The sequence below is a fragment of the Colius striatus genome, chromosome 17 (genome assembly GCF_028858725.1).
Source record: "Colius striatus isolate bColStr4 chromosome 17, bColStr4.1.hap1, whole genome shotgun sequence".
Classification (NCBI taxonomy): Eukaryota; Metazoa; Chordata; class Aves; order Coliiformes; family Coliidae; genus Colius; species Colius striatus.
In genome coordinates this window covers 6,096,505-6,123,011 of record NC_084775.1, presented here as the reverse complement: position 1 = coordinate 6,123,011, position 26,507 = coordinate 6,096,505, and the positions used below count along the sequence as shown (strand labels likewise).

General features: G+C 46.4%; 2 protein-coding genes across 4 annotated transcripts in view; one reads left to right on the top strand and one right to left on the bottom strand.

The window, feature by feature from the left end:
- Nucleotides 1-71: 71 nt before the first annotated feature.
- On the bottom strand, nt 72-15,491 carry HNF1A (HNF1 homeobox A). Its single transcript, XM_010201845.2, has 10 exons — nt 15,157-15,491; nt 8,202-8,401; nt 7,158-7,344; nt 6,606-6,841; nt 5,669-5,826; nt 3,747-3,948; nt 2,366-2,557; nt 1,966-2,087; nt 1,545-1,686; nt 72-973 (listed from the first exon to the last, which is right to left on the bottom strand). The coding sequence occupies exons 1-10, from the start codon at nt 15,489-15,491 to the stop codon at nt 846-848; spliced, it is 1,902 nt and encodes a 633-aa protein (XP_010200147.1). The 3' UTR covers nt 72-845.
- A 7,864-nt stretch (nt 15,492-23,355) lies between these two features.
- Nucleotides 23,356-26,507, top strand: part of SPPL3 (signal peptide peptidase like 3) — a 50,247-nt gene continuing 47,095 nt past the window's right edge. For all 3 annotated transcript variants that reach the window (XM_062010161.1, XM_062010160.1, XM_062010162.1), the window contains exon 1: nt 23,356-23,700. In XM_062010161.1, coding sequence (XP_061866145.1) covers nt 23,678-23,700 — 23 coding nt within the window. In that variant the 5' untranslated portion in view covers nt 23,356-23,677. The remainder of the gene's footprint in view (nt 23,701-26,507) is intronic.

Here is a 26,507-nt window from a genome sequence, read left to right as displayed (position 1 = left end):
TAATGCAGAGAACTGGAATCTCCTTGCTGCTGTTAAACTTTAATTTCTGCATTTAAAACAAAGCAGAGCTATATCAAAAATAACCAAGCCATTTCCACTAGGATAGCATGATTTTACAGCAGGTCATTTTAAACTGAGAATGGTTGGTATATTTGTAGTTAATGAAAGGATTTGTAGCTTGTGGTCAGTGATCCCGTACTGACAGGTTTGTGCCAAGCCATTCCTGAATCTGTTTCTTGGTGAATTCATTGCAAAGTCAAGAACCAGGTTCTCTCTAGCCTCCAAGGTAATATGTTTTCTCATGGTTCCCATTGGTGCTTCCTTACAGCAAAGGAGATGAGTGTTTGATGAGTAGTGTCCCTTCTTTGTCAGCTCAGCTTTGGTCTTTCCTGCATGGCTTAGGCTTGTGTTGGCAGGTTTGTACAGGCCCAGCCTGCTGAAAGCTGAGCAGAATGAAAGTCCCATCCATGCCCTGGCATTTTTTCCATATTGCTTTCAGATCCCTCTCTTGATGGGGTCCTTCTTGGGCAGCACAGAAGGACATCTGGTCATTCTAGGCTGGCTCATGGAGTTGGTGCTTGCTTGGGGTTATTTTTTGGGATGGGGGCAATGGATTTTAGCAGTGCCAGCATCATCTTTCCATGGCTTCTGTCTTGAGCCTGAGATGTCTTCTGTCTTGGAGGCAGCTGAGTATGGGATTTGTGTGAGGCAGTAGAGGCTGGAGGTGAGCTGAGCACAGCAGCCTTTCTGTCCTATGGAAGGCAACATTGACAGCCATGGTGAACACATTTGGCATTACACCCGACATGCTGGTCAGGGAGTCACCCTTGAGCTTGTTGTCTTGATTACTGAGTAGAGGAGGCCATCTGTGTGGAGATGAAGGTCTCAATGACGTTGTGAGTGGATGGCAGCAGCTGACTGTGGCTGTTGGTGGAGTCAGAGTTCTGGTACAGCACCAAGCTGCCGGAGGATGCTGTCAAAGACACAGGCAGAAGTTAAGTACAAATTCTCACTGCACTCTCCTCACCACATGTGCCCACACTCACATTTCCAGCATGACTGAATGGTCCTGGCATAGAGACATAACTCCTCCTATTTTGTGTGCCATTATGTATCTGGCTTAAGTCCACAGCTAGCCCGAAAACATTGAGGGCAACAATCTTCAGAGAGTTCAGTTTCAGGATTCTAGTTGATTGTTAATGTCTCAGTTCTCTTAAAACTGAGAAGATAAAACTGGAGTCTGTTCATGAGGAAGTCTTGGGCTTTTCAGCCTTGAAGACTGACTCACAGACTCTGACTTTGTCAATATTTTAAATGTTATTTTCCTCTCTAGATTCTGAAGGGTCCCATTTCCACAGTCTGACCTTATATAGTCTGTGCTCTGAATCTGTTTCCTGTACCAGCTCTTCAAACCCCCGAGACTCTGATGGAGCCCTCTTAGGGAATTATTAGCCCGAGTTATCATTTTCTAACTGGATTTTACAGTGTTGGCAAGAGAAATTAGGCAATACATGGCTTAAGATGGTGATGGCTACTGTTCTTACCAGCAGGGCTGGAGGTGAGGCGAGGGCCTGGCTGAAGGTGCTGGATGGTTGTGTCTTGGTTCTGTAGATGTATTGTTGGTGCCTGTGACACTGGTGTATGCATCCCAGACTCTGTGTGGGTCTCAGAGTCAGGTGTGAATGCCTAGAGAAAAGAAATGTAAGTGCCTGGTTTCTACATCCCTTCTAACAGGCAGAAGAGTAAACAGGTGCTGTTTCCAAGGAGATTACATCCTCCTCGATGATGCAGTGAAGAGGTGTTTCTAATGCCTCCAATACTGCAGTTGGAACCAGCAAGGTGAGGCGATAAGAAAGGTCATTCTGCTGGGCTGATATAGACCACACACCCAAAAACTGACAAGCAAAGAGCTACCTGCTGACTGGTGGAGTTCTAAGGTGGGGGAACAAAGGCATGTGCTGTTACCTGCTTAGTTGGTGTCAGGTTAGTCAGGGCGCTGAGATTGGCTGTGTCTGTTATCACCATGGTTTGTGGTAAGAGGCCTGTATGTGTGTATTGGGCCACTTCAGACTTGGGGCCGTAGAGAGCTGTGTGAGAAAGAAAAGATCATATGGATGTTGGACCTATGCATGAGACTGGTTTAGCTGAGTTGTTCTTCTTCATGCATGTGACCCTGCTGTTTGTCTCCAAAACAGTGGGAGTGGAGGGACAGGGAGATGAATGCAAGAGGGAAAGAAAATGTCATAATTAAAGCAACAATAATAGAAGAGGAAAACAGAGTGCTGCAAGCCCAGGGATCAGGAAATGCTTCAGATAGGGTCGTTTGTTCGTCCGTTTGCTTGAGCAAATGAGCTGAAGTGCTTACCATGAGGGTTCTGTATCTGGGCCATGGTAGCCATGAAGGGGCTCTGGTTGATGTGGCTCTGGACTTGCTGCATGAGGGGCTGCTGGTAGGATGGGTGCAGTTGCTGGGAGAACTGGACAGGCTGCAGGGTGGTGAGGCTGCTCCCCATGCTGTTTATTACAGGGACGCTCTGAGGCTGGGTTGAGGCCAGGCCTGGAAAACAAGGGCTGATGACAGCAGTGCCACACACAGTGGGAGGAGTGTGGCTGAGAGAGGCCCTGTGGCAGGCCTGTCATCACAGGGAGATTTCAGATCCTGCTCTTCAGATGGTCTGTTTGTTATCTGTCGTTGAAAATAGATTTCATATATATGAAAACAAAGTGAGAGTGTGAAAAATGCATATGTCCTGTGTACCAGATCAGATCACTTCCCAGTGGAGTGATAACCTGATACAGAATTCCACTGGTTCCAGAAGTAAACTCAGAGTGTCATCTCAGTGTCCAGTTCATTTTGGTTTGTTTTTATGAAGCTGTTGGCAACAGAGAGAACTGTACTGTAGCTGTAGCATTGAGGGAACTATGTGCAGCCACAGAAGTGCAATTTAAGCTCATTTTGCTTGGGCTGACACATAGGGAATTTGGACCACTAAGAAGGTTTTACACATTACTTACTACTTGTTTCCCACAACTGTCCAGACCCTGTTCCTGTAAATCAGCAAGTCTCTCCCATTTTTTGTTTGTGTAAAATTAGAATTCATATCAATCTTGGGTATAAATGAGGAAATAGAAATTATTTCACAGCTGTCACCATGAAACAAAATGAAGCCTCTTTCTTCCTGGGAAGAAAGTCTAAGAGAAGTCTATGCTTTATTTTCCTTTATCTAATGAGATGCACTTTGGCAGTAGACTGGTCTTGGAATGAAATCTCATGCAAGTCCAGAAAAGCTGTCAAAATGAAAGCCAGAAAAACATAGTAACTCCTGGTGTGGATTCCAAAGGCATATGCTGCTCTTTGCAGGAAGCAGAATGGGATGTTTTGCCTCTCAGGCACTATGAACATGCCTCAATTTTTGTACTTTTAAGGAAATATTACATTTACATTGCAGAAGATGCAGAGCAGCAGAACAAAACATTGGCATAGGAATAGATTGCAAAAGTACTTTCCTCTTAACATTTGGGTTTGTGTGTAACTAACAAGGACAAGGAACATCTTTCCCTTAATTCCATTAGTACTCAGAAGAGGTGCTGCTGCAGATCCTCAGTGTTTAAGACAATTTCCTCAGGTGTCTGTTGCTACCAGCTTAGTGCTTTTGTCTCTGAAGATGAGGCCAGTAGTTCTGACAGTCACTGCTAGCTCTTTATCCAAATCCTGATAAGCAGAGTCATTACAGAGCACTACTCACCAATCACCAGGGTGGAGGCACCAGTGTTGGTGAATGCTGGTGCCAGGGATGAGGTCTCACCAGCTCCGATCGCCATAACGCCTGGCAGTGATGCCATGATCAGGTTCTGAGTTTGCTGGCTCAGTGAATGTGGATTTTGCTCTAGGCTGTGCAAGGCAGTCAGAGTGCTGACTGGGGGGAGAGTTCCTCCAGGAGCTGACACCTGTGTGAAAGGAGGATGGTGAAAATGCCATCTGCAGCAGGTTGAGTGTGGAATCCCTAAGCTGTGATAAAAGATTCTTCTCCCTCCTCCTGCCTGCTCTGACCCTGTGCTCACATTTGCTTGTCTGCAGTTTCTCTGTGCTCATTGATTAACTAGCAAAGGTCAGCTGTTGAAATACTGAGTCCTTGCTGGATGAGTTCTTTCACATTTAAGAAATCATACGGGGTTTACAAACCAGAATGAGATTAGTGCCACTGCATTCTCTATAGGGAAAGTTTACCATCTGTTTTACAGCTGAGGGTAGAAGATGATGCTCAGAGAAATTAAGAGGCTTGAGTGATTTTACATAGTAATTTTAGCTGCAGAGTTCAACACAGAACTCAGGAGTTTCTCTTTTCGTGGTCAGCTTTTCCTCTGAGAAATGCCTGTAATTTCCCTTTCTCACAGCAAGTGTCTTTTAGTGGTCAGTGAGTTTTCAGAGTGAGATTTTAGAGGAGTTGCTGAAAAATTAACATTGACTTTTTTCTCATACAGTGTGTTCTTCAGGCTTCATTACCAACAGTGCCCTGCTGTCAGAGAGGAAAAGTACCTGTTAGATGGAGCAGGACTGTTCTGTGCTTTCTTGATTCAGCCTGTCCTTGAGTCACTGAGAAATTTAGTAACTTCACTGTTTCCTCGTCTTCTAAAATGAACCACATCACCCGTGTCTATGCTCTAGCAGGGTTTTGAGCATAAAGACCCTTTGAAGGAGTAGTATGGAATGCAAAAAAGCATTCTAATAATTTGGCTGACAGAGAAACTTCAGTGCTTTATATTATACTTTTTTTTTCTCCCCTCAGACAAAAATCTGTGAAGAGCCTTTAGTAAGAGTGAGCACCAACAAATAAACCAATGGGACAGGTCACCTCAATCAAAATTTTAGAAGACAGCTGTAGAAGATTATGAAAGATTTTGTTCTTCAGGAAAAGGCCAGAAAGCCAGCAAAGTGAGTGACCCATGAGATTTAAATCCTACTCGTTTATAGTGAAATTAACTGTGCCTCAGGCCAGGATGCACTAATGCAGACTTCTGCCAACTGTTTCACTGTAAGCAAGGGAATATGTGCAAACTGAAAGTGATCAGTTGTGTAGTTCCAGCACTTCATTGCTGGAAAAGGTGTGGGAAAAGGTGTAATCAAATCTGAAAAGGAGATTTGCTTTGGGAAGGCAGATTTCCTCACTCTAGGTATGCAGTACGTGTCTTGGTGGTAAGTGCTGCAGACAGGCTGTTGGGATTCACTTTTACAGGTGAGGCAGATGTGAGTACAGGTCTCCATTTTGTTAATCTCGTTGGTGTCTGATCAACTATCTTGAGATGTGTAAAGTTCAAACAAGAGTTGGAGATGAGATAAGAATCTCACTGGGAAAAGGAGAGAACAGGGTTTCCTAGGAGGAAGGAAATCAGCCATGCCTTCAGCTTTGTTTACCAGAATAGGCTGTTTTGGTAAGGAAATGGCTACACTTGCTTTCATGCTCTAATACCTGCCCTCACCAGCAGTCTTGAGGCACATATATCTCAGAACTGTCCATGTGAGATCGTCAATGTAAAGTGACCATGTAATATTTCTGTAAGCAGGTGATTTTAGCAGTATTCTAGGAAAAACTACTTCTGAATAGTCCATATTGTGACCACAAGCAGAGGATGTCTTCCAGTCACCAGAACTTAAGGATATATCACTTACCAGCTTAGTGTCTGTGCTCAGTAGGTTCTGACTGGGCTCCAGTCCAGGGGGAGAAACCTGATGCAAGATGGTTTGGGTGGTCACCAGGGAGCTGTTGCCATGGTGGTTGCTGCTGGAGGATTCTGCTTCACTGGCTGGCTGCTGGTTGTACCTCACTCCTGCATTGCAACAGCAGGGAAACTGGTTGTCAGAAATGAGAAGCTGAGAAACTTTGGCACATGCAAAATTCAGTTTCCTTGGCAGATGTTTGCCTTCAGGTGTTTGAGGCAGAGACTAGGTGGGTAGTAGGGGAACTGGGAGAACAGGCATTTTCACCACCCTCCCCTGGGTTTCCTGTAGCTTGACACAACTGCTTCCTCAAATCCTGACTTTATGGTACGGCTGTGTGTGCTGCTGGGAGCAAGCGCTAGAAACCCAACTGCTGGATGTGGCTGTAGAGAAGAGAGGTATCGGTGAGATCATCTCTTCCCAGGGTGAGAACCATTACCAGCTCTGGCTGATGAAGCTGAAAAAGCTCTGCTCTTTTTGGATGCAGAATGAATTTTCCTGATGTTTGAAAACTCAGTCCCAGAGTCTGGTGGTGCTGGTAAATGTTGGAAAAGGTAGGAGGCACACACAGGAGTGAAAGGACAAAGAACTGACTTGTGGTGACAGCCAATGGATGACTCCTTGAAAGGTGATTACTGCCTGTCAGATGTCAAAGTGTAAATGAGATTTGGCTGAGAGCTTTGTTCCTGAGCTTTGTCACCTTTGCTATTCTAGCTGTTCTCACTCAGAGCCATCATGTCTTTGTCCCTGATGCTATTCCCTTGCAGCAAGTCTCTGTCTATCTGTAGATTCACCTCCTAAAGGGCTGGACTTTGGAGATAGTTTTGGTGCCTGAGTACAAGTGGGTTCAGTGGTACCTCTTTCAGTTCTCCCTCTAGTTGTTTCTTACCGTGAACTTTGCTGGGTGAGAGGGCAGGTGGTGGCTGGAGGGAGGAGGAGTTGTGAGGAGTTAGAGGAGCAGAGGGGGGCTGTGGGCCGCTGAAGGTGTCCATGGCCAACTTGTGCCGGAAAGCCTCCTCCTTCCTGCGGTTGGCAAACCAGTTGTAAACTCTGACCTCTGTCACCAGGTTGGAGCCCAGTCCCTGAGCCTGAGATGGGGAAACGCCTCTCTGAATACACTCTGCTCTGTTGGGGGAAAGCACAAGAAGAGCTTTGCTGAGATAGGCTTTGTCAGAGATGGGGTAAGAGCACAGCCCCACAGTGACTGTGGTCCTGTGTGCTGTGTGGAAGGGTCCTGCCAGGTACAGCAGGACATGAGGCATTCCTGGTCCTGTGTGGACAGCAAATGCTCCGTTACAGCATTTCCTTCAAACGTGGTTGGTGTCAGGAGTGACATCCACTGCTGTACTGTTGGGCTGCTGCTCACAGCACTAGCAAACACCAAGGACACTGAGAGGCCTTGCTGTGCCCCTCTTCCTCAAAGACAGACACTCATCTTTACCTGTTGCACTCTTCCACCAGGGCCTCTCTCTCTTCTTTGCTGGGGTTTTTCTGTCTCTCATAGGCTTGGAACAGGATCTGTTGTGAGGCAGGACCCCACTTAAAGCGGTTTCTTCGTCCCTTCTTGGTGGGCAGATCATCTCCCATGGGCTCCTCTGTCAGAATACCCTGGCCAGCGTGTGTGAATTCTGCAGGCACAAAGGGGTGAGGGAATTTTTTTTCTGGAGGCATTTCCAGTAGTTCTCTCTGTTTGGGTACCTAGCAGACCCAGTGCCTTACCCATGGAGAATATCTTGTACAAGACAAGAGGTTGAATCTAAATGGGGTGGTAAAAAGGTTCCCCAATCTGCTAAAACTGGTAAGGTGTTCCCTTGCATGCATTGCATCTCTGCTCCCAACTTGGAGTAGTGAAAGCAAATGCAGCGGGATTTAGAGTAAGCATGACTGGAGTTCTGCTTTGCAAAACCATTTAAAGGCCAAATGTCTTGTTTCACTTGCAACTTGGCAATACAAAATAAAGCAAGACACATTCCAGACAAGCTCACAACTGTAGAAGTGCATGCTGCAGGGATGGGTTCCCAGTGGGTGCCTGTAATGAAGGGGCTTAGAGGGAAAGGTGATAGCCCACCATGGCTTTTCACATGAGGTGATAACCTGCAGTGGGTACGGCAGCCTACTGATTTTTGCAGCTAGAGGAACTGTTGCTTTAGCAGAGATTCCAAAAGCTTAGTTTGTGGGCAGAAATTCTAACAGTCATCTGTCCACTACACTGCTTTAGTCTGAGGATGGGTGTAGAACTCTAACTGCAAATGGGGAGTATCTGTAGCCACATGGGGTGGGGTGGTGACTGCAGGCTGCTTCACAAGAGAGTGCTTTTCCATGTGCCATTTGGTTCACCTCACCACTGCATGCTGACCTTGGCTTCCCTAAACTTCCTGCTAAAAGTAGCTTCTCCTTCCATTCTTTTCTTGGTAAAAATGGGGAGCAAAGGAGAGCAGAGGTCTTTATGAAACTGAAACAGGAGAAGAGCAGTTGCCGTACTTACGCTGGGCCACCTCTCGCTGCTTGCGGACGTACCAGGTGTAGAGGGCTGCCCTTTTTTGGGTCTTCATGGGAGTGCCCTTGTTGAGGTGTTGTGAGAGGTGAGATTGGTTCAGACCAGTAGTGTCCACCACCTCACGCTGAGGGATGTTGTGCTGCTGGAGGTAGGATTTCACCATCTTTGCTACTCGCCAGGGATCCTCTCTGGAAGGAGCAGAAAACACTTCTCAGGAGAGAGAGATGCAACATGTGCACTCAGCAGACCTGGACTCTGAGGAGAAGGGCTGGTGCCTCCTGAGATGCTCTTTGCAGGCAGCACCATTGCTTTTGGTGAGGCCAGAGTGTCAGGTGGCTGCATAAGGGAAAGCTGGTGTGGTACCTCGTTCAGTTTTGACTCTGTATTCAGGGTAAAAACTGCATGGTATGAGCAATGAAGTACAAAAGATGTAGCACTAGCTTCATTTAAACTGTTGTCTGTAGGCACTTTGCCCTTAGAAGGGGACTCTGGTTATCAGGAGGATTTCCCAATATGTGACCATGGTCTTTGCTGTCTGTGCTCGTTTGGATACAAGGGCTTGGGCTGTTCTCTCTAAAGCAACTGTCACCTATAAATGGCAAAGTGCTGACTAGTGATGTAAGCAAGGAATGGACCTTTCTGCTGAAAACTGATGTGAATGTAAAGCTTTTTGCTGCTAGTGAGAAATGGTAAGAGGAGGGAAGTGATACTGCATTTCAGTATTCAGTTGGATGTCTTAGGATCTCTTTTTCAGTGTTGACTTCTCTCTTCCCTTTCCCTATATAACTCTTCTTCTCCCTCTGCCTTTCTTTAAAGCATAGGTGCTTGGGGTAGGTGTACTTAATTCTCCATTACAGATTCATTGTGCTATTGGGCTGACCCTAGATCAAGCCCCAGTTCTGATCCAGGTTGGGTTGTTTTGCAATGATTCAGGAAATGAAATCAAGCTTTTGTTACAGTGTGAGGTGACAGCTGTGAGTGCCCATGTACACAGTGAGCCATGCAGGATTATGTTCCCACACATCTGCTACATGTTACTCAAACACCCTGATTTGCTTCTAGATCCTCTCAAAGCTTCTAAATGCAATAAAGGACAACAGGCAAACCTGCTAATTCCTCCTATCACCACCCTCTTTTGGGTTAGTGGCTGAGGGAATAGACCAATTTGAGACCTTGACAATAACGTGATTTGTGATTTTTCTACTGAATGTGAATCTGATTTTTAGGGTCTCTGTTTAGAATATCCATGAAAGCTCCTATGGAAAACAGAAAAGGTGACTGTGACTTCATTCTGTGTGTTGATTTCAGCAGAGCTGGAAATCACTATGGAAATAGAAAAATGTGAAACTGGACAGTCTAGATCCAAACAGTGTTCAGGAGCCTCTCTACAGAAAAACCTTTGGTCAGTTTTAAAAAGAACATCCTTCTGTGCGAAATGTCTGGTGGAAATGGTTTGTGTGCTGTAGAAATACACTGGTGTCACATTCAGCATCACAGGAACAATGGGGATGGGAAAAAAAAGGTACCTAGAATTGTGCAGAAACAATCACAGGAAGACAGGTCTGAGCAGCAGGCAAGGACTGTACTGTTCAGTGCTCTGTTGACTCAGGAGGTTGCCAGAGGCTGCGAAGTGATAAGGAGGACAAAGTCCACACCTGTTCTCTCAGTACAAACACCCTTATCTCTGTTCCCCAGCAGCCTCTCTCCCAGTGGATGGATAGATAGTCCAAGGAGCAAGCTCTGCTACAGTTAAAGTGTGACAGAAACAGTGTCAGTTGCAGCTTTCTGAAGAACCTGCTTTCTTAAAATAGGAACATCTGTTTCTCTTTCATGATGGGCTGCTTGCCTTAGCAGCTTCTATTTTCTAACTTCTTCCTTTTAACTATCTCTGTCTCTCAGAAGCCTCAGTTTGGTCTGAATGTACAAAAGCTTTTCTTTCCTCAGCATGTTTTACTTTTTTTCTTGTCCTGCTGTCCAAACCAAGAACCAATTTGTATTTGTGACAGTCTCTCCAGCACCTGTACCTTGAATTCATTACACAAGTCCCTATACAAAGCAGAAAGGTCTCAGACTTGGAACCTCTGGTCTCTTAGGAAGGATCATCTTATCACCCCTGGAAACTTCTGTTACATGTTGATTTCCTTCCTGCACCCCAATCATGAGTCAATTTTGTCTCCCCTGTGAAGTTCCTCACTTCTTTGTGGTGGGGATAAAGCAGGGAGTATCTGTGAGTCTCTTCTCACAGTGTTTTTTCTGTCTTTTGAGACAAAAGCTGAAAGGGTGCAGAGAAATCTTGGTACAGTATGAGTTCATAGGACACTTGTATGAAATCTCAGCTACTCTGCACAAAGCATGGGCTGTAATATCAATGCAGCAATTCCTTTTGGCTCAAGGCTGCATCACAGAACAAGTGATGGCAGTTGATCAGCAGAAGCTTTGCCCAAATACATAGTTCCGCCTTCAGCCTTCGTCCTCGACTAAAACACCATAAGTTGAAACCTTCAGTCTTTCACTGACAGTAGGACTGTCATTGACTGTCAGAGGATAGGATTTCACCCTAAGCCTAGTTCTCCTGCTTGTAATTGCCCTAAAAGCTGAGTTGCTCGAGTGAGTCAGAACTGTGCAAAAGGCCCTGCCTGGCTCAAGCTCTCCTCCTCTAGCTCTAAGCCTGTTTTCTGCTAAAGCTTCAGATAAAGCTTCTCTTTCTCCCCAGATGAAACCTGTCTCCCCATTTCTCATACGTTTTCCAAGATTTAATCTGTCTCCAAATCCTTCTGATGTGGTTTTCCTTCCTTCCTTCTTCCTAAGCATTGCTCTCCCCCTGTCCATTGCTTCCTTCAGTCTGAGTGTAGCCCCTCTCACTGGCTCATCCCAGCCATGGGGACCTGGGGCCTCTCTCCATGCCAGCTTCCCATTTTCTTAGTTCTGAGATCACTTTTTAAGGGCGTTTTCACCTCCCTTTTGTTACCTGAACAATAAGTAACCCAGGTAGTTAGTTATAAACTCAAAGGGAACAAGAGGCTGGTTGATAATTTATAGCAACATCTCAAATTTAAATGGAAAGTAAATATCAAGTTGTTAGCATTAAAGAAAACCCATTCCAGAGAGCTGGAGATGTAACATTCAGGGGACCTTCTGCCTCCTTCACTCTTCCTGACTTTTCTCTTTCTTTTTCCTTTGTTCCTTTCTTTCCCCTCCTCTTCCTCCTTCTCTCTGTCGCTTCCTTCTTGCTCTCGGGCAAGAGAAGCCTTAATTTCTGTGAGGTGGGTTCTGAATTGCTGCTTTGGACCAGACCTTGCTTAAACAGAGGTTCAGAGCTGTGAAGCACTCGGGACCATCCTCTGGCCCTTTCCTCTGGAGCCTGCTGACAACCCTCACTGGTGCCAGTGCAGAGCCTGGAGCTGGGCTGGGCAGGGAGCAGGAAGGTAAGACCATCCTGGCAGCGTTCCTTTCTATTGAACTTGGCCTGGTTTGCCTCATCTTGGTTTATATGTGGAAATGAAAGGGGTGTGGCAGCTTCATCTCCAGATTCCCCGGCCAGAGCCATTCTAAGACACTGCTTACACAGGGAAAAGACTGAACCTTTATCATTATTTCTTTGTTTTCTTTTTTTTCCTCATGGAAAACATGCTTTTATCCCTTCCTGCAGGGGAGATCTGGTGCTTATCTCAATTTCTCTCTTTCCTAATGGCATTTCACCTCATGCCCTCCAGGTGCATTGTTGCTGTACCTCTCTCCTTTGCTGTACTTGTAGTGCTGTGATCTGTCCCTTCCCCCCAAGCTTGCTTTCTGCTCTGGGGAATATCTGGGAATTACTCCACACAACTCCATCTCCCTGCTGAGTTATTTACTCTTTAACATGGCTTCAATTTGTTTTCTGTGTGGAGTGGTCTGGGAAGAGTGGAACTGTTCAAACTGTAAATCTATGGAGGGTCAATGAGACAGATTAAGGGGCAAAATGAAACAATGTTAATTCCTCACTAGAGGAACCTGTGTCTGAATTGCTTTCAGCATTTTTTTTCAGTAGGGACAAAATCTTTACCAATGCCCACAGGTGCACCCAGTTACGTGGGTGTATCTGCTCTACACCCTGTTTTACTCAGCTTTGACTAGTGCTTTCCAAACTGTGGTTTCAACTGCAGTGGTCCTGGGAGGACACACTTGGTCTTTTGGTGGTGTCAATGTTTTTTTTCCAGCTCCTGGAAATCAACAGACCTTTTCCTGATCTACTTTATAAGCAACAGCTCCAGTTACCACCAGACTTTCTTGTATCACTAATAGCTGCCCACAAATCAATCTGTGTGTTGAAATGGAGTCTACAGTATTAGACCAGGCATTGTGAATCATGCCCAAAGAGGCTTCTGCCTAACCTTCCTCACGTTTGTGATATGAAATCCTCGTAGAGATGCTGCAGTAGCTTGGCAAGCATTGAAGTTTTACTGGGAATCCCTGGGCATGGAGATTCTTGCCTTCCCTGGGAGTAATCTCTGTTATAGGCTGTCCTGCCTGCGTTACAATACTCATACCATTTTAGGCATCTATTAATGGAAAGGTTTGTTCTTAGAAACAAATTTATTAGTGGGTAACAACTGCTCACATATTATCAAACCCTGATACTGCTTCAGATGCTTTTAACGGATTCTCAGACATACTTGAAACACCTCCATACAGACACCCCACGTTTCCATTTTACCTTGACTAACTTTGACCTATTATATTCTTCTATAAATATAATTTTTTTCTGAAACAGTTTTCAGCCCCCTCATGCTGTCCTGGACAGTAGAGGTGAAGTGCTCTGTCCTGTCATACTGGGGACTCTGTTTCAGAACAAAGCTTTGCAATTCAGACCCAGTGTGAGGCTAAGCAGATCCTTGCTCTTGCTCAGTCTGTGCCTTCTTAGGGTTTTGGGTAGGCCACAGAATCTCTCTGTACCTCAGTTCCTGTTTGCTCAATGGCAGTGCTGCTCAACTGCCTGACTGGGGATATGTGACTGTTCATTGGAAGCATTAATATCACAGGTTTGCAGGGGAGGTAAGACTCTTGTGCTGAGGCTGCTAGGAAGCACAGGGAAGATTGGCAGTGAGCTCCTAGAAAGGCAGAGAGGATCAGAAACCAGAACTGATGCTGAAGTGAGGATGGCAGGAAGGAATTCCCTCCACTCGTGAGTCTGTCCTCAGAGCTCAGCAAATGGCACCTTGGTCCACTTCACCCATTCATTACAGAAACAGGACAAAGCCATCTTTAGCTTCCGTGGCTTCCCTTGTGGAGATATACCTGATAAACCATCAAAAGTTAATGATCAAAAAGCTTATCAGGGTCTTTTCATCTATAAATTTATAAGACAAAAGAGAAATAATAAAGCCATTGGATAATTAGTAACTAGCCAGGGCCCGCCCGGTGCCACTGGGCTCAAACTACCCCAAGACCTGTACGCAGACTCAGGAAGATGAGAAGGAGACTAGGATGAAGGGAAGAAAAAGAGTGGAAGGGAGAGAGAGAATTGACCAAGAAGACAGCAATATGGGAGGAACATCAACAGAGACAAAAGCGAGGAGAAAAGTGAGATATATGGAAAGAACGGGAAAGAGTTCAAGGGAACAGAGGAGACTAAAAGATGTGACAGAGCTGGAAGAGATGAGAGACATAGTGGGCCAGAAAGAAGACTGAATTATTGGGAATGCTTTTTCCCCATCCAGGTAAGAGCTGATTGAGTAAATTTTCCTCTGTTGGCTGCTGCTTAGTAATCAACTCCCAACCTGCGAGGGAGCTTTCCTAAGTTTTTACAGTGAACTCTAATGCTTGCCATGCAGTTTTTCTAGCTCTGGCCTTTTGTGGCAGAGTTTGATGTTTGATTCTTGTTGTTATATTTTCTGTTAATTTCCTTTGCATGTAAAAGGCAGTGATTGGAAAGCCTGGGAAATTACCTAGATGGATTTTAGTTTGAGTGAAGATTTGAAGGGCAGGAGATTGCTGCATCTTTTTGTCTTCTGTCAGCTGAAATTTCAAAATGCCCTCAAAACAGACAGACAAGAATCTGCTGCTTTTGTGATAGGCAGGTTGGATGGACTTGATCTTTGCTTGGACAGACCTCTTAGGTCTCCCATGAGAATTTTATCTCAGTAAGAATCCAAAATGGGACTCCCAGAGAATGTTTCTCTGAGTCTGTTGTGAGGCTGAACTCTTCCTGTCTTTTGATCCTCAAAATGCGTGTATGCAAAGGCACATTTTCAGGGCAGTAAAATCTGTAATTGTTGCTGCATATATACTTTGTAGTTGTGACAGGCAGAGGATGGTAGAAGCAGAGTGTTGTGCCCAGGTTTTACCATCTGCATGTATTCGGTGTGTGCTCCTTCTATGAGAAAAATCCCCACTGAAGTCAGGAGAACTTTACACTCACAGGAATGGCAAGAACAAGTTCCCTTGCTTTGTCTTTGGCCAATCATCTACAGCAAAACCCAGTGAAATTAACACTATTAATCTCCTTAAATAGGTCAGGGAAACATTACAATCACTTTACCTTACATCCTCAGGCCAATATAGCACCAGTTAAGAGTGACCAGATTTTTTTTCTCTATTTTTTTTCTTTCCTGATGGTTGAAATCATGATTCCTATGAAAAAATTAAACCTTAAAATCTAACACTCAGTCAGAGATGGAAGTTGTACAGGCCTCAGAGTGTTCTGAAGCCTCACGAAACAAGCACTTGAAAGAGGTAATCAAGCTCTACGGATGATGCATTTTAAGTGAGATGAAAGGAAAGTTGGAGCATTTATAAAGATCTTGGGGGTGTTTTGGGACTGCCCCTCCTGGCGTGGATGAAGACTGTCTCTGTGCAGCTAGATCCACTGTGAATACGAGGGACACTGAGCAGAAGGGGAAAGGAAAAGAGGTTTAGGGGGAGAGTGCAAGAAAGCAGCAGAGAGGAGCAGCAAATCTGTCCTTACTGTAATAGTCTTTCCACCACAGCCTTCTGGTGAGCAGCCTCCTCAGGGCTCAAGTTTTCCAGTTCCTTCATTATTGGAGGGGTAAATTCCTCCCCGTCATCGGAGGTTTCATCTTCTGACAGCCTGGTCTCCCCCATGCCGTTGGGGAGGCTGGGGATGTCGGGACAGGGCTCCCCTTTCTCTGGCTGCAGGGCATTGATAGCACGCTGGCTTTCACTCTGCAGCACGTAGGGTTCCGCTTCGCTCAGCGCCTTGATCAGGGTCTCCTTGGTGAGCCCCGACTCCAGCAGCGCTCCCAGCAGCTCCACTTGGAGATGACTCAGCTTCGAGACCATGGTCTTAAGGCTGGTGTCTCTTGGGTTTGGATTTCGGGTCGTCCTGCTTCCAGCTTCCCTACACCATGTTCCTGAGGTAACACGCCCGACTGTCAGGAGAGTGGGCACAGCGCAGCCTCCCGCCTTCACGCCCCCCCCAAAAAAACAAAATACAAAATTGAGCCAATTCAGACCCCCCACGACTGTCCTGAGCCAGTGCTGATAAAGGGACCCTTGGCTATCTGTTTACATTGGAGCAATGTAAATTCTCCAAGGTTCATATTTATCTGTGTGCTTAGCAAGTTACTGAACTTTGGACTTCAGCACCGCAGCAGCAGTTCACAAAGTGCAGAGGGAGAGAAAGCAGGGGGAGGGGGAGGGAAGCAGAAGAGAGTAACATGAAGGGATAGAAGGTCTGCAAGATGGAAAAGTAAGCTATGGAAAGAAAACTAGGAAGATGAACGTGGAGAAATGTGGCTTATTTGTGGCCTTGTTAGAGAAGAAGGAGGTGGAGTACCCAAAAGAAGAGATGTTTGTCTATGTGCGCTTCAGGAGGTGCTGTCGTTGGAAGGCTGCAGAGCCCGCTCACAGCTCTGTCAGTGGTGAGGTTCAGCCAGTGTGAGGCTCTGCCAAAAGTTTTGAGCAGAGAGAAGGTCACACTGGCAGCTTCACTAGCTCTTGTGTTACCCACCAGCAGAGAAACCACTAGGTTTACATGGAAATGTTCCCAAGACTCTCAGGATGTTCTGCAGCTCCAGTTGACTTCTGTGGCAGAGCATCAAGTGTTAAATGACTTTTTTACTTCTGGCTTTGGCTTGCTGCATATCTCGGTGGGCCAATACTACTACCTTCATTATAAACTGCCATGTTAATTGCTTAATTAATGAGCAGGAGCAGTGTACCCACATAATTTGGTGGATTACACGGCTTACCCCACTCAGCTTTTGATTGAGGCACACAATAAAGAATGGTCTTGGGTGTTGGTTCATGCTGAAAGTCCCTGTCCTGTCATCTGTTGCCCTGCTTGTTCTGGGCAGGCTTGTGGTTACCATTTATTATCTACCTCCAACTCCTCTTGATACCAGCCCTGCTCTAAGGTTCTGCTCCCACATGTTGAGTGACTCCCTAAAACATGCTCACTGGCTTGGCTGGAGTTGCTTAGTGCAGTTCTCACAGAGTCCTTGTGACTGAATTGTCTTTTCTGGTCTGAAACATATGAGTGAATCAACCTACTTTTAGCAGCCAGATTAGGAAATAAGTTGATGTGCAGTTGTGGACTCGATGCAGGAGCATCTCATGCAAATGATTCCTTGTGCCATCAACAGGAGAAGGATTTGAAACTTGTGTCAGTGTGAGCTTTGTGGGGGCATTTGCCTGTCTCTCTATACTCCCATCAGGCCTGAGCTGTGAGAAACCTAGCAGGGCTGTCCCCACGCTGAGTCATGCCCCAAGACAATGCTGCAGAGTGACCTTGGACCCCGTTTTCCCTTTGTGGGCACCATTAGCCATGCTCTCCAGGCTCCTGGGGCAACATGCTAAGTCAGCAGCTGCAGGACAGAGCTGCTTTGCAGAGTGAATCCCCTCCTCCTGCAGGCACAGCGAGCTGCTGGGCTGACCCTTTCAACCACGACCGGTGGTAACTCTTCGCTTTTATTCCAGGTGGCCTCAGCACTCACAGCACCACGTCCCTTCCCTGCAGTGTTAAAAAAGCTTGGATACAGAAGACTCTCTTTATGTGACTAAAAAGAAGTAACCATTTGGAGGCCATGTAGGAACACTTAATGTAAGAAATGTTAATGTAAAAAAATGCATCTTTAATGTCCAAAGTGTTTATTTTTCTCCCATACTCTTATGGTGAGCTTTACTGGCATTGTTCTATCCATGTTTTGATACCATTTCCATGCATTTTATTTTTTTATTACAGTTTTCCTTATTTCCTGCCCCCCAGGTAGACATGCCAACAACACTGGCTGATAACAGTAGTTGTCAAGTGTAATGACAGCATCCAGCCATGCCATGGTTCTGCATGATACGTCCTGTAACTCCAGGACTTTGCAAAGAGAGTCAACAGGTTGTGGGCCTCCTGCAATACGTGTCTGAGGAGATTCCATTGTGCTGTGTTTTGTATTTCTGTCCTCTTTGGCACAGCAATTTCTTTTACCTAAACCAAGACAGAAAACAGTCCCATTTTATGTGTTTGAAAGCTTATCCAATCCATGTTCTCTAAATGTATAAACTTGTTGGATGCTTGAGGGGGGATGGGGACACAGACTTTTAGACAGCAGCAATATTTGTCAGGGGAAACTGGAAAGAGAAGAAAACATAGCAACAAATTATCTCTATTGTGTAGTTTCAAGGATTTATTATGCACCCAGAAGTCCAGTTGCTTCTGCTGCTTTGAAGACCTGCATCTGTGGAGGCTTTAAGTCTGTAAAACCAGAAATGAACATACACTATGGCTGGATGCCATGCAGAGAATCCTTAGCTGATTATGGAAACTTTTCAGATCCTGAGGAGGAGGTAAATATTCTCCATCCCTTTCCTCTGAAGGGCTTTTTCCCTTGGTCTATTAGTATTGTCCATTTTAAAATGGAGCAGCCTGGACAACTAAGAAAACAAGAAGTAAGCTTCCACAGTCAACATCACCATAACCTGCCAGGCTCTGCTAGTGAATGGTTCAGCACTGCATTAGGTATTTCAGATTCTTCAGTGCAGGAAAACCAGGAAGCTGCTCAGTGTTTCTTGACTCTTGTAAATTGCTGGCAGTGAGACTGAACCTTTGAGAAGCAGGAAGGAGAGTCTTGTGAATTAGCCAGCACCCCCTATTTTATACCCTAGCACCAAGGATTGCAGCATCATATCTCTCAGATTATTACATGTGTCACAATATGCAGTTGTGAGGTAATAAGAGCAGAGGTCAAGCGTGGAAGCTACAAGGAATAACTATTATACAAGTTATATATATGTAAAAAATTATAAGGTTATAGTTCTGATAGTAGAGCAAGAGCTGAACTGTAGAGTGCTGTAATCCAGACAGCATTCTCCTGTAACTGACTGTACTCGGGGATATTGCCTTGAAAGTGAATACTGGAAAGAAAAGGTCTTGGTTTTTACCCATTGTCACTACCAGTGCTTAGTGTATGTTGATTTCCTCAATTGCAACAATTTTTTGGGCCATGTTTTGATTCTCCAGTCACCCTGACTAATGTGATCTTGTTAGTTGTGATGGGGAAAACTTTTGAAGCTTGAAGACACCGAGTGGTACCTGCTTGTTTGTCCCATGTTTGCAGTATCTGGTTTATGTATCTTTTTCCTGCAGAATTCCTTGTTTTTCCTTATGCATAACCAACATAGTGGTTGAGACCTCTCAAATTCAGTGCATCACTGACATAAAGTAGCTTTACAACATTAAACTGGTCAGTTTAATAGCAGGCTCAGGGACAATGTTACATAAACAAGTCTGGATGCACATTGCAGAAATATATCAGTAATCACAACAAGTCTTATTTCTGAGCTTTTTTTATTAGCAAATTTAATAAAGATTATTGAAACATGCTTGACACTTTGCATTGTCCTGTGTACACTTAAACATCACTTGTATGCTTTCCTTAATAATGATTTTCTTCTTTTCTCCCGAGCAGCGGACAGGCTGATAACACTGGCTAACAGCTCTCATAAAGATGGGTTCCTGTCACTCTCCAGTATCTTTACAGCCACAGATGTCTTGAGTTCCTCTTAGGGAATTCTATTTTATTGGTAAATAATAGTCTGTCTTGATTAACTGTTCAGTTTCATTTTATCCTACATGTAGTATAGCAGTTGAATTACTAAGTGAATTACTTAAGATGAAGAATGACTGCATGAAGGTATAAATGGGTTTACAATAGGAAAAAGATTCTTATTTTAGACTTGCTGCTCTGCATTCTGCTTATTTCAGTAGGGCAGAACCAAAGTCCTGGTGAACAGCAGAGTTCTATGAACAGAATCAAAGGCAGAATAGTCTCCCAAAGCCTGACTTCTGGTATCAACACTATTTTTACCTTTGATGTTTTCATCTCATGAATCATATCCATTATTAAGTGTACATGATGAAAAATACAGTCATTTCTGGAATAAAGCCAGTGTGGCTTCAAGGAGCATACAGAAAAGGAAAATCCCTAAATATATTTATGATAAAAGTGCTAGCAAGAGGGAGCCTGTATAGTTCCCTGAACGTGGTGGTAAAATTGCTGTTGGCAAGAGAAACACAGAGAAAGAGTTCTTTTAATAATTCTTTACCATTTTACTGTTCTTCCTGCTGAGGCTGCTAACTGCTTTATTGGCCTGAATGACATGAACATCATCCCTTCCTTGAACCGTGACTGCTGTTATTGCCACGCTCCCCCTTATTTCTACAGTTGGGAAAACTGTGCAAGTACCAAACCTGATAATTATTTGTGCAGTGGGAGCTTTAGTCCCAAAAGGCACAGAGGAGTGCGAAAAATCTGAAATAATTGTCACTAGGTAAGTTCTTTTGTAGTGTTGGAGCTCAGCTATTTGTGCAAACCCCGAGTATCTTCCTGGGGAAGGACTCAGCTTGAGTACATGGTTTTAATGTTTTTCACATGTATACCCATTTACTTGTTAATTTAGAAGTCTGTGTTGTAAATATGTGATTATAATAAAAAGCATGATTATCCAGAGAAGGAAGCTGGTTTTTCTGGTGGTGCCTCCTTCTGTACTTTCAGAAGCAGAACCTAAACTTTCAGAGCCAAGGGGATATTTGACTGAGACACTGGAGTAACTTCCTGAGTTTCCCCTTAGCACGGTGTGCAGGACTCAGTTACATTCAGAATTAATGTTTTTGTCTCCAAAGACAATACTTGTTATCTTTTGGGAGCCTCAGGTAAATTGAAGCTTGAGGATTCATTAAGAACTGGCCTGGATGCAGACAGAAGGCATGGTTTAGATTTAGCTGAGGAAGAACTTCTTCCCTGAGAGGGTTGTCAGCCCCTGTCCAAGGCTGCCCAGGGAGATGGGGGAGTCTCCAGCCCATGGATCTGAGGTGCTGAGGGCCATGGTGGGCTTGGCAGGGTGAGGGGAGGGCTTGGACTCCAGGAGCTTAAAAGGTTTTTCCAAACAATTTAATGATTCTGTGATGCTGTAAGGCATAATGGATTTCATTTACATAAACAAGCTGTCCCTTTTCACATTCCTCTTGTATGGGGAAACTGGACTGTATGCCTCTTCCCAGTCATCCATCAGTTCTCCTTTCACTTACTTGCTGTTTCTACCGTTGGGGTGAGGATGAGATTGGAGGAGCAGCTCTGGAGTTGTTAATAAAGGAGTCTCCCACTAGGTGGTAGTGAAGAGAATTGTGTCACAAGTACTGGTCAGTGCACACTTTCAATTGTTTTTATTAAGGGGAATCCCACAAGGATCTTGGAAGCAGAACAGTGTAGCTCTGAGCTCTACTGTCAAAGCCAGATCTCTTGATTTTTTTTCCCCTTCCCTTTCTGCTTATTTCCACACCCTTTGTTCCTCCCAAACCCAAGCAGGGTTGATAACTGTATCTGTCGTGTCCTTTCCTGAAAGGTGAAGTGTCTACATGAAGCTACCCTGGTTCTCTTTCCACCTCCATTACAGCAGAATCAAGACATGGTTAGCTAAATGTCATCTAATGACATTTAAGCAGTGTGGAGGTGAGAACATTTTGTAGCCAGTACTTTAATTTTTCTCCACCACACTTGCCTCTGGGAGCTATGCTTCCAAACATAAGAAGAAAAAACCACAAACCACCTTACTTTTGTTTGCTGTAATAGTTTTGAAATACCTTGACAAGACAAACAATGCATCAGTCTACACCAAAGGTTGCAGACAGGTATTTGGAAAGGCTTTGTAATGGCAGAGGAAACTGTCACTGAAATTCAGAGCAAAGCACTGTTGTAGGGCCAAAAATTGTACAAAAGATATGCTGAGAAAACTATCTGGGGAATGCAAGCAGTGCTTCAATTTACAGTAACAGCAGATGCTGGGTCTGCAAGGAGGAATAAATTTCTCCTGTGAATTCATCCCAGTGCTATCCTCTAATGACAGAGCAAGCTTGCAACATCAGTTCAGAGTCACAGAGGCTGAGACGCTGAAAAAAAATATACTTTAATTGCTCATCAACTAGAAATCACTTGTGTCAAAGGAGTGCACTGGAATTCTGCAAGACTGAGAAGCTGGAAGCTATTTCAGTAAGGACACGAGGCAGAGATATTGTTTCACAGACACCAGCATCAGATGTACATCCTGTTCTCCGGGAGAAAAAATATGAAAGGCCCTTTAGTCCCGAGCCACGGCTGAAGCACTGATTTCTCTTTCCCTCCACTGATTCAAAAGGATGGAGAGGTTATTCTTCCCTCTTGGATTTACTCTACCATAATCAGTGGAAAGAGTGAAATAAACAGGCATGCCAGAGGCACCAGGCTTGTACCCCAGGGGAGTGAGGATTCAAAATGTTGTGTCCATTGTGTGTTACTGTAGATTTTTCTGCTGTGCCGAGGAAGAAGAAAGGCAGGAAACTCTCCCCTTGTGCAAGCTCTCCCCAAGCCTGCACATTGTTTGCAACAGGAGATTGTGTGTATGTGGGAACACCAGAACTTCCTCCAAAACTGACTGGGCTGTGTCCCCCACAGCTCAAGGTTCTGAGCACGACTTGCTTCTCTCTCGTGGCATCACCTCCAGCAAAGCTTTCCATGCCTACTGAGACGGGCACAACTGATGCAAAAATTAGAGGACTGTGAGCTACATGATGTTGGTCTTTCTTCTTAAATGGTAAGAGAAAACAGCCTTGCCAGGGAAGGTTTATATTGGGTATTAATAAAAATGACTTCAAGGAAGGGTTATCAAGCACTAGCACAGGTTGCCCAGGGCAGTGGTGGAGTCCCTACCGCCTGGGCACTGAGGGATGTGGGTCAGCACTGTTAACAGACTCTGTGGTCTTAAGGGTCTTTTCCAGCCCCAACCAGTCTATGGTCATATGAGGGAGAAAGGTTTTCAAGGCAGCCTAGCCTGAGCTGGATGAGAGGAAACTCTATCCTTACCATCCAACCCTTTCAGTACACCTAGCTACCGTGACTGGCACCAGTAGGATCCCAGAAAGCCAGGCAGCCACAGTCATTGGACTATCTCCACCTCATAACTGATAAACCCTTTTCAAGCACATTTTAGTAAGAGGGTTGAGTGCTGATTATGTCAGAAAACCCGCTGTGAATTTAAAGTAAATGCCCAGATTTCTGAACTACCTTACCTGCACTGCTCATTTACCACCCAACCCTCCTTCAGAAGGGAGAGGCACCGCAGCGACCCGGAGTCGTTCTTGGGAAGTCACGTCCTCGTCAAAGTGGAAGGCCAGCGGCACACAGCCCGCCCCGGGGCGACTGTCCTGGGCCGCTGGGCCGCAACCGAGCAAGCCCCGCTCGCCTGCCCTCGGCAGCTCGCCGGCCCGGAGCCGCGGACACGTCCCGCGTCCGGAGCTTTCCAACAGCAGCGGGCGAAGCCGCGGCCCTGCCGAGGCGGGCGGAGCTCCCGGCGAGGCCCGCGCCCCCGCTCCAGCGGCTGCTCGCTGCCGGCCCGACGGTCAAGGCTTGCCCGCCCGAAGCCCCCCGCAGCCTGCCTCGGCTGTGCTGGGGAAGGCCCCGCGGCTCCAGGCGCGGCCGGGCGCGACAACCAGCCTCCGCCGCCTCTCCTGCCGCCCCACAGCGCCTGCGCGCGGCCGGCGGCGGCACGTGAGGCTGTTGTGGACACGTGACCCCGCCCGCCGCCCGCCCCAGGCCCCGCCCGCGGCCGCGGCCCCGCCCCGCCGTGCGCGAGCGCCGGGAAGCGGCGCGGCCTGTCCCGGTGCCCGCCGCCGCCCCGCCCCGCTCCGCCCCCCGCCGCCGCCGCCGCCGCCTCGCCGGCCATGAGGCCCACCCGGCTCCCCAGCGCGGCCCTGTGGCGCGGCTGCTGAACCTCCGCCACCACCATCGCCCTCTCCGCCGTCCCCTCCCCGCCCGGGCGGGGACCCCCTCTGCGCTCCCCTCCCTCCACACAGCCGCCGCCATGTTGGGCCGGGAGCCGCAGCGGGGCCGCCACTGAGCCCCGGAGCCTGCGAGGCGGAGGAGGAGGCGGAGGAGGAGGCGGAGGAGGAGCCCGGGGCCTGGCCGCCCCGCACAGCCCAGCCGGCCGGCCGCCCCGCCGCAGCCATGGCGGAGCAGACCTACTCCTGGTGAGGCGCGGGGCTGAGGCCGGGCGCCGGCGCTGCGGGCCGCGGGGGTGGGGGGGGGGGAGCGGCCCCGGCGAGGGCCGGGCGGGCTGCGGGGGGCCGTTTCGGGACGGCCTCATTCCGATCGGGTGCCTGGCGCGGGGATGGGGGTGTGCGGGAGTCGGTGCCGCGACCCGTGTCCGGCGGCGGGCCGCGGTGGGACCGGGGCGTGCGAGGAGCCCCGCGGAGGGGCCGGGGCCTGAGGTGTGAACGCGACCGAGGAGGAGGGATCGGGCGACCTGGAGGAGAGACGTGCGAGCGAGGGGCTACGGTGGTCCGGCTGCGAGGAATCCCCCGCGCCGGCAGCCGGGGAGCGGGGGGATCGCCGCGGGCGTTTGCGTGCCTGTCAGCCCCCGCCGGCCCGGTGTAGGTGAGCCGCGTCTCGGCACGGCCGGGGCTCGTACGCGGCGATCCGCCGGGCCTGGGACAGCGGCGGGACCTGCGCTCGCGTCGGCGAGGCCGCGGGGCAAAGGGAGATGTTCGCTGGTCCGGGCCGGCTGGGCAGTCGGTGGCGTGTGTGTGTTTTCACCTGGTGACAATAGGCTTGTTCTGTGTACAGGAAATAGAACGAGGAGGAAGAGACCAGTTCCTGTGGGAAGACATGAAGTGTAGCAAATGAGAGGGCATTTTTTTCTGTGTCCTGACACAGTCTCGGGCCTAGCTGGCGTTGGATCAGAGAGACAGGGTTCAGTTTCTTCATATAATTGTGGGGTATTTTTGTATTGTCACAGATCACAGCCAGAATATCTCAGATAATTTACCTGTGCATAATCCATATTGACTTGGCCACTGCAGCAACTTCTGATACTCTCCCTGCATTCCAAATGCATTTTGGTGATACCATCCACAGTTGTTTCTTAGATTTTTTTCAAAGAAGTTACAATACCCTTATTAAAAAGGGAGTTAAATCTCAGCTTTTGACCTTGGTGCATGCTGAATGTGGAGAAGGGATTGAATGTGCAAGGAATGTTTCTTTTCTGAATGGTTCTCAAAATCTTCCCCACTACTTTTGCAGAGCTTAGAACCCCACAGAGGTTTCAGTTCTGCCACATGTTGAGACTTTGGCAGCCGCTTCTCTGTCAAGAACCAATATACATGTTGGGCTTTTTCCTTCTTACATGTTCTTATTTTGTTTCAGGAGCTCAGTTCAGGCAGTGGTCTGTTCTGCTTTAAAACAACAGCAAAAAGACAGTTTTCTTTGACTTGAAGGATTAACTAAGTATTGTTACAGTAAAGGAATGGAGTGTAGATTTAGGGCAGTAGTAGTTCAATTAGATATGTCTGTTGAACTATTGTTTTAGTGTGTTTTAACTGCAGAACAAAATGATAAATTCATCAGCTGCTCTGGGATTGGTCAGCTTTATAAAACTGAAGGAAACAAAAGAACTATTGTACATGATTTTGATATTTTAACTCCTGTGCTTTTATGGATGAATGTCTTTGCCACAGTAGTGTTCCAAAGAGGGTGTTTTCAACAGAGGCCGGGAGGAGGATTAACTCTTCTTGATATTGTGTGTTTTAGGGGAGCAGAGTTAAGATTTGAGTTGTTCTTCCCTGCTTGCGGAGTGGATCACAGGGATGGCTGGTCTTTCTTGCAGCGTGGAGGCTGTAGCAGGAGAGAGATGTGAGGGTGATGTCTCAAAATGTTGTCATTCTGTGTCTGTGTTCACTGACCTGTCCTCACATTTTCGAGATTTGGGTCACTTTGTGTTTTGACCCATGGTCAGTGTTGATGGGGAGCCACGGAAAGTGCAAACATCCAGTTCCAGACTAAGGAGTCCTGTTCTGAAGCCCGTGCCCCTCTCTCTGGGGGTATGTCTTTAATTACTGTCACTTCTAGCAACAACCTCGCCTTTATTTTGAATTGTGGTAATGCAGCTCAGCATAAGATTGGCTGGTGCTTTAGTGCTTTCAGGAAAAAGGAGCATGCTGTCAGCTGAGGAAACTTGGTGCTCCTGTATGGAGTAGCGGTACAGAATTGTGTCCAGTGATTAGTGCACTTGTGAGTTTGGAAGTTGGTGAGTCGTGTTCTGTCTGTTTGCCAGACCTGGTCCCTTTTCTGTGTCGCAGAAGCTGGTTTTTCAGAACAAGAGCCTGCTGTGTTCCTTGGTGCAATGTCTGGCTGCTGGGCAGATACCTCATTTCACAACTGAAAATATGTCATTTAGCATTAAGACACGTCCTTTCATGTACTTGTCTTTAAGGGACTCCCTTTTGTCCAGGAGTATTGCACTGGATTGTACCTCATCTTGTGCAGAACCATCAAGGTGCATCGTACTGTAGCTTCATAAACTACAACAAAGTTGTTGTGGGTTTGATTTTTGAAAAATTGTCTCAGATGTGTTAGAAATACCTTGAAAAACTGTCCCTGCAAGCTGTGATCACTGGACATCAGAGCTGTCAAATGCTTCTGCACAACAGGGCATTTCAGGTGATCCATGTCTGTTAATGTTTTGAAGAGATAAGAACTAATTCTCATTTTCCTATATTTATTGTTTAATAAATATAAATCTGAGATTTTAAGGTGGGTTTCTATTTTTCTTGTAATTATTGTTTTTATTAAGGTATTATAAGGAGGTACTTCTGCTTTTTCCCCTCTCTTTTATAATTTTGAGTATATAAATTGCCACTGGTCTTGTGAGCAGCTTCTTGCCACAACCTCTTCTCATTTTTTTTTTCTCTTTGGTAATACTCACACCTATAATCATCTGCACTTTTATTTAGCTCTTTTTTAATGTCTTAAAATAGTCTTGCTGACCCAGTGTTTCAGA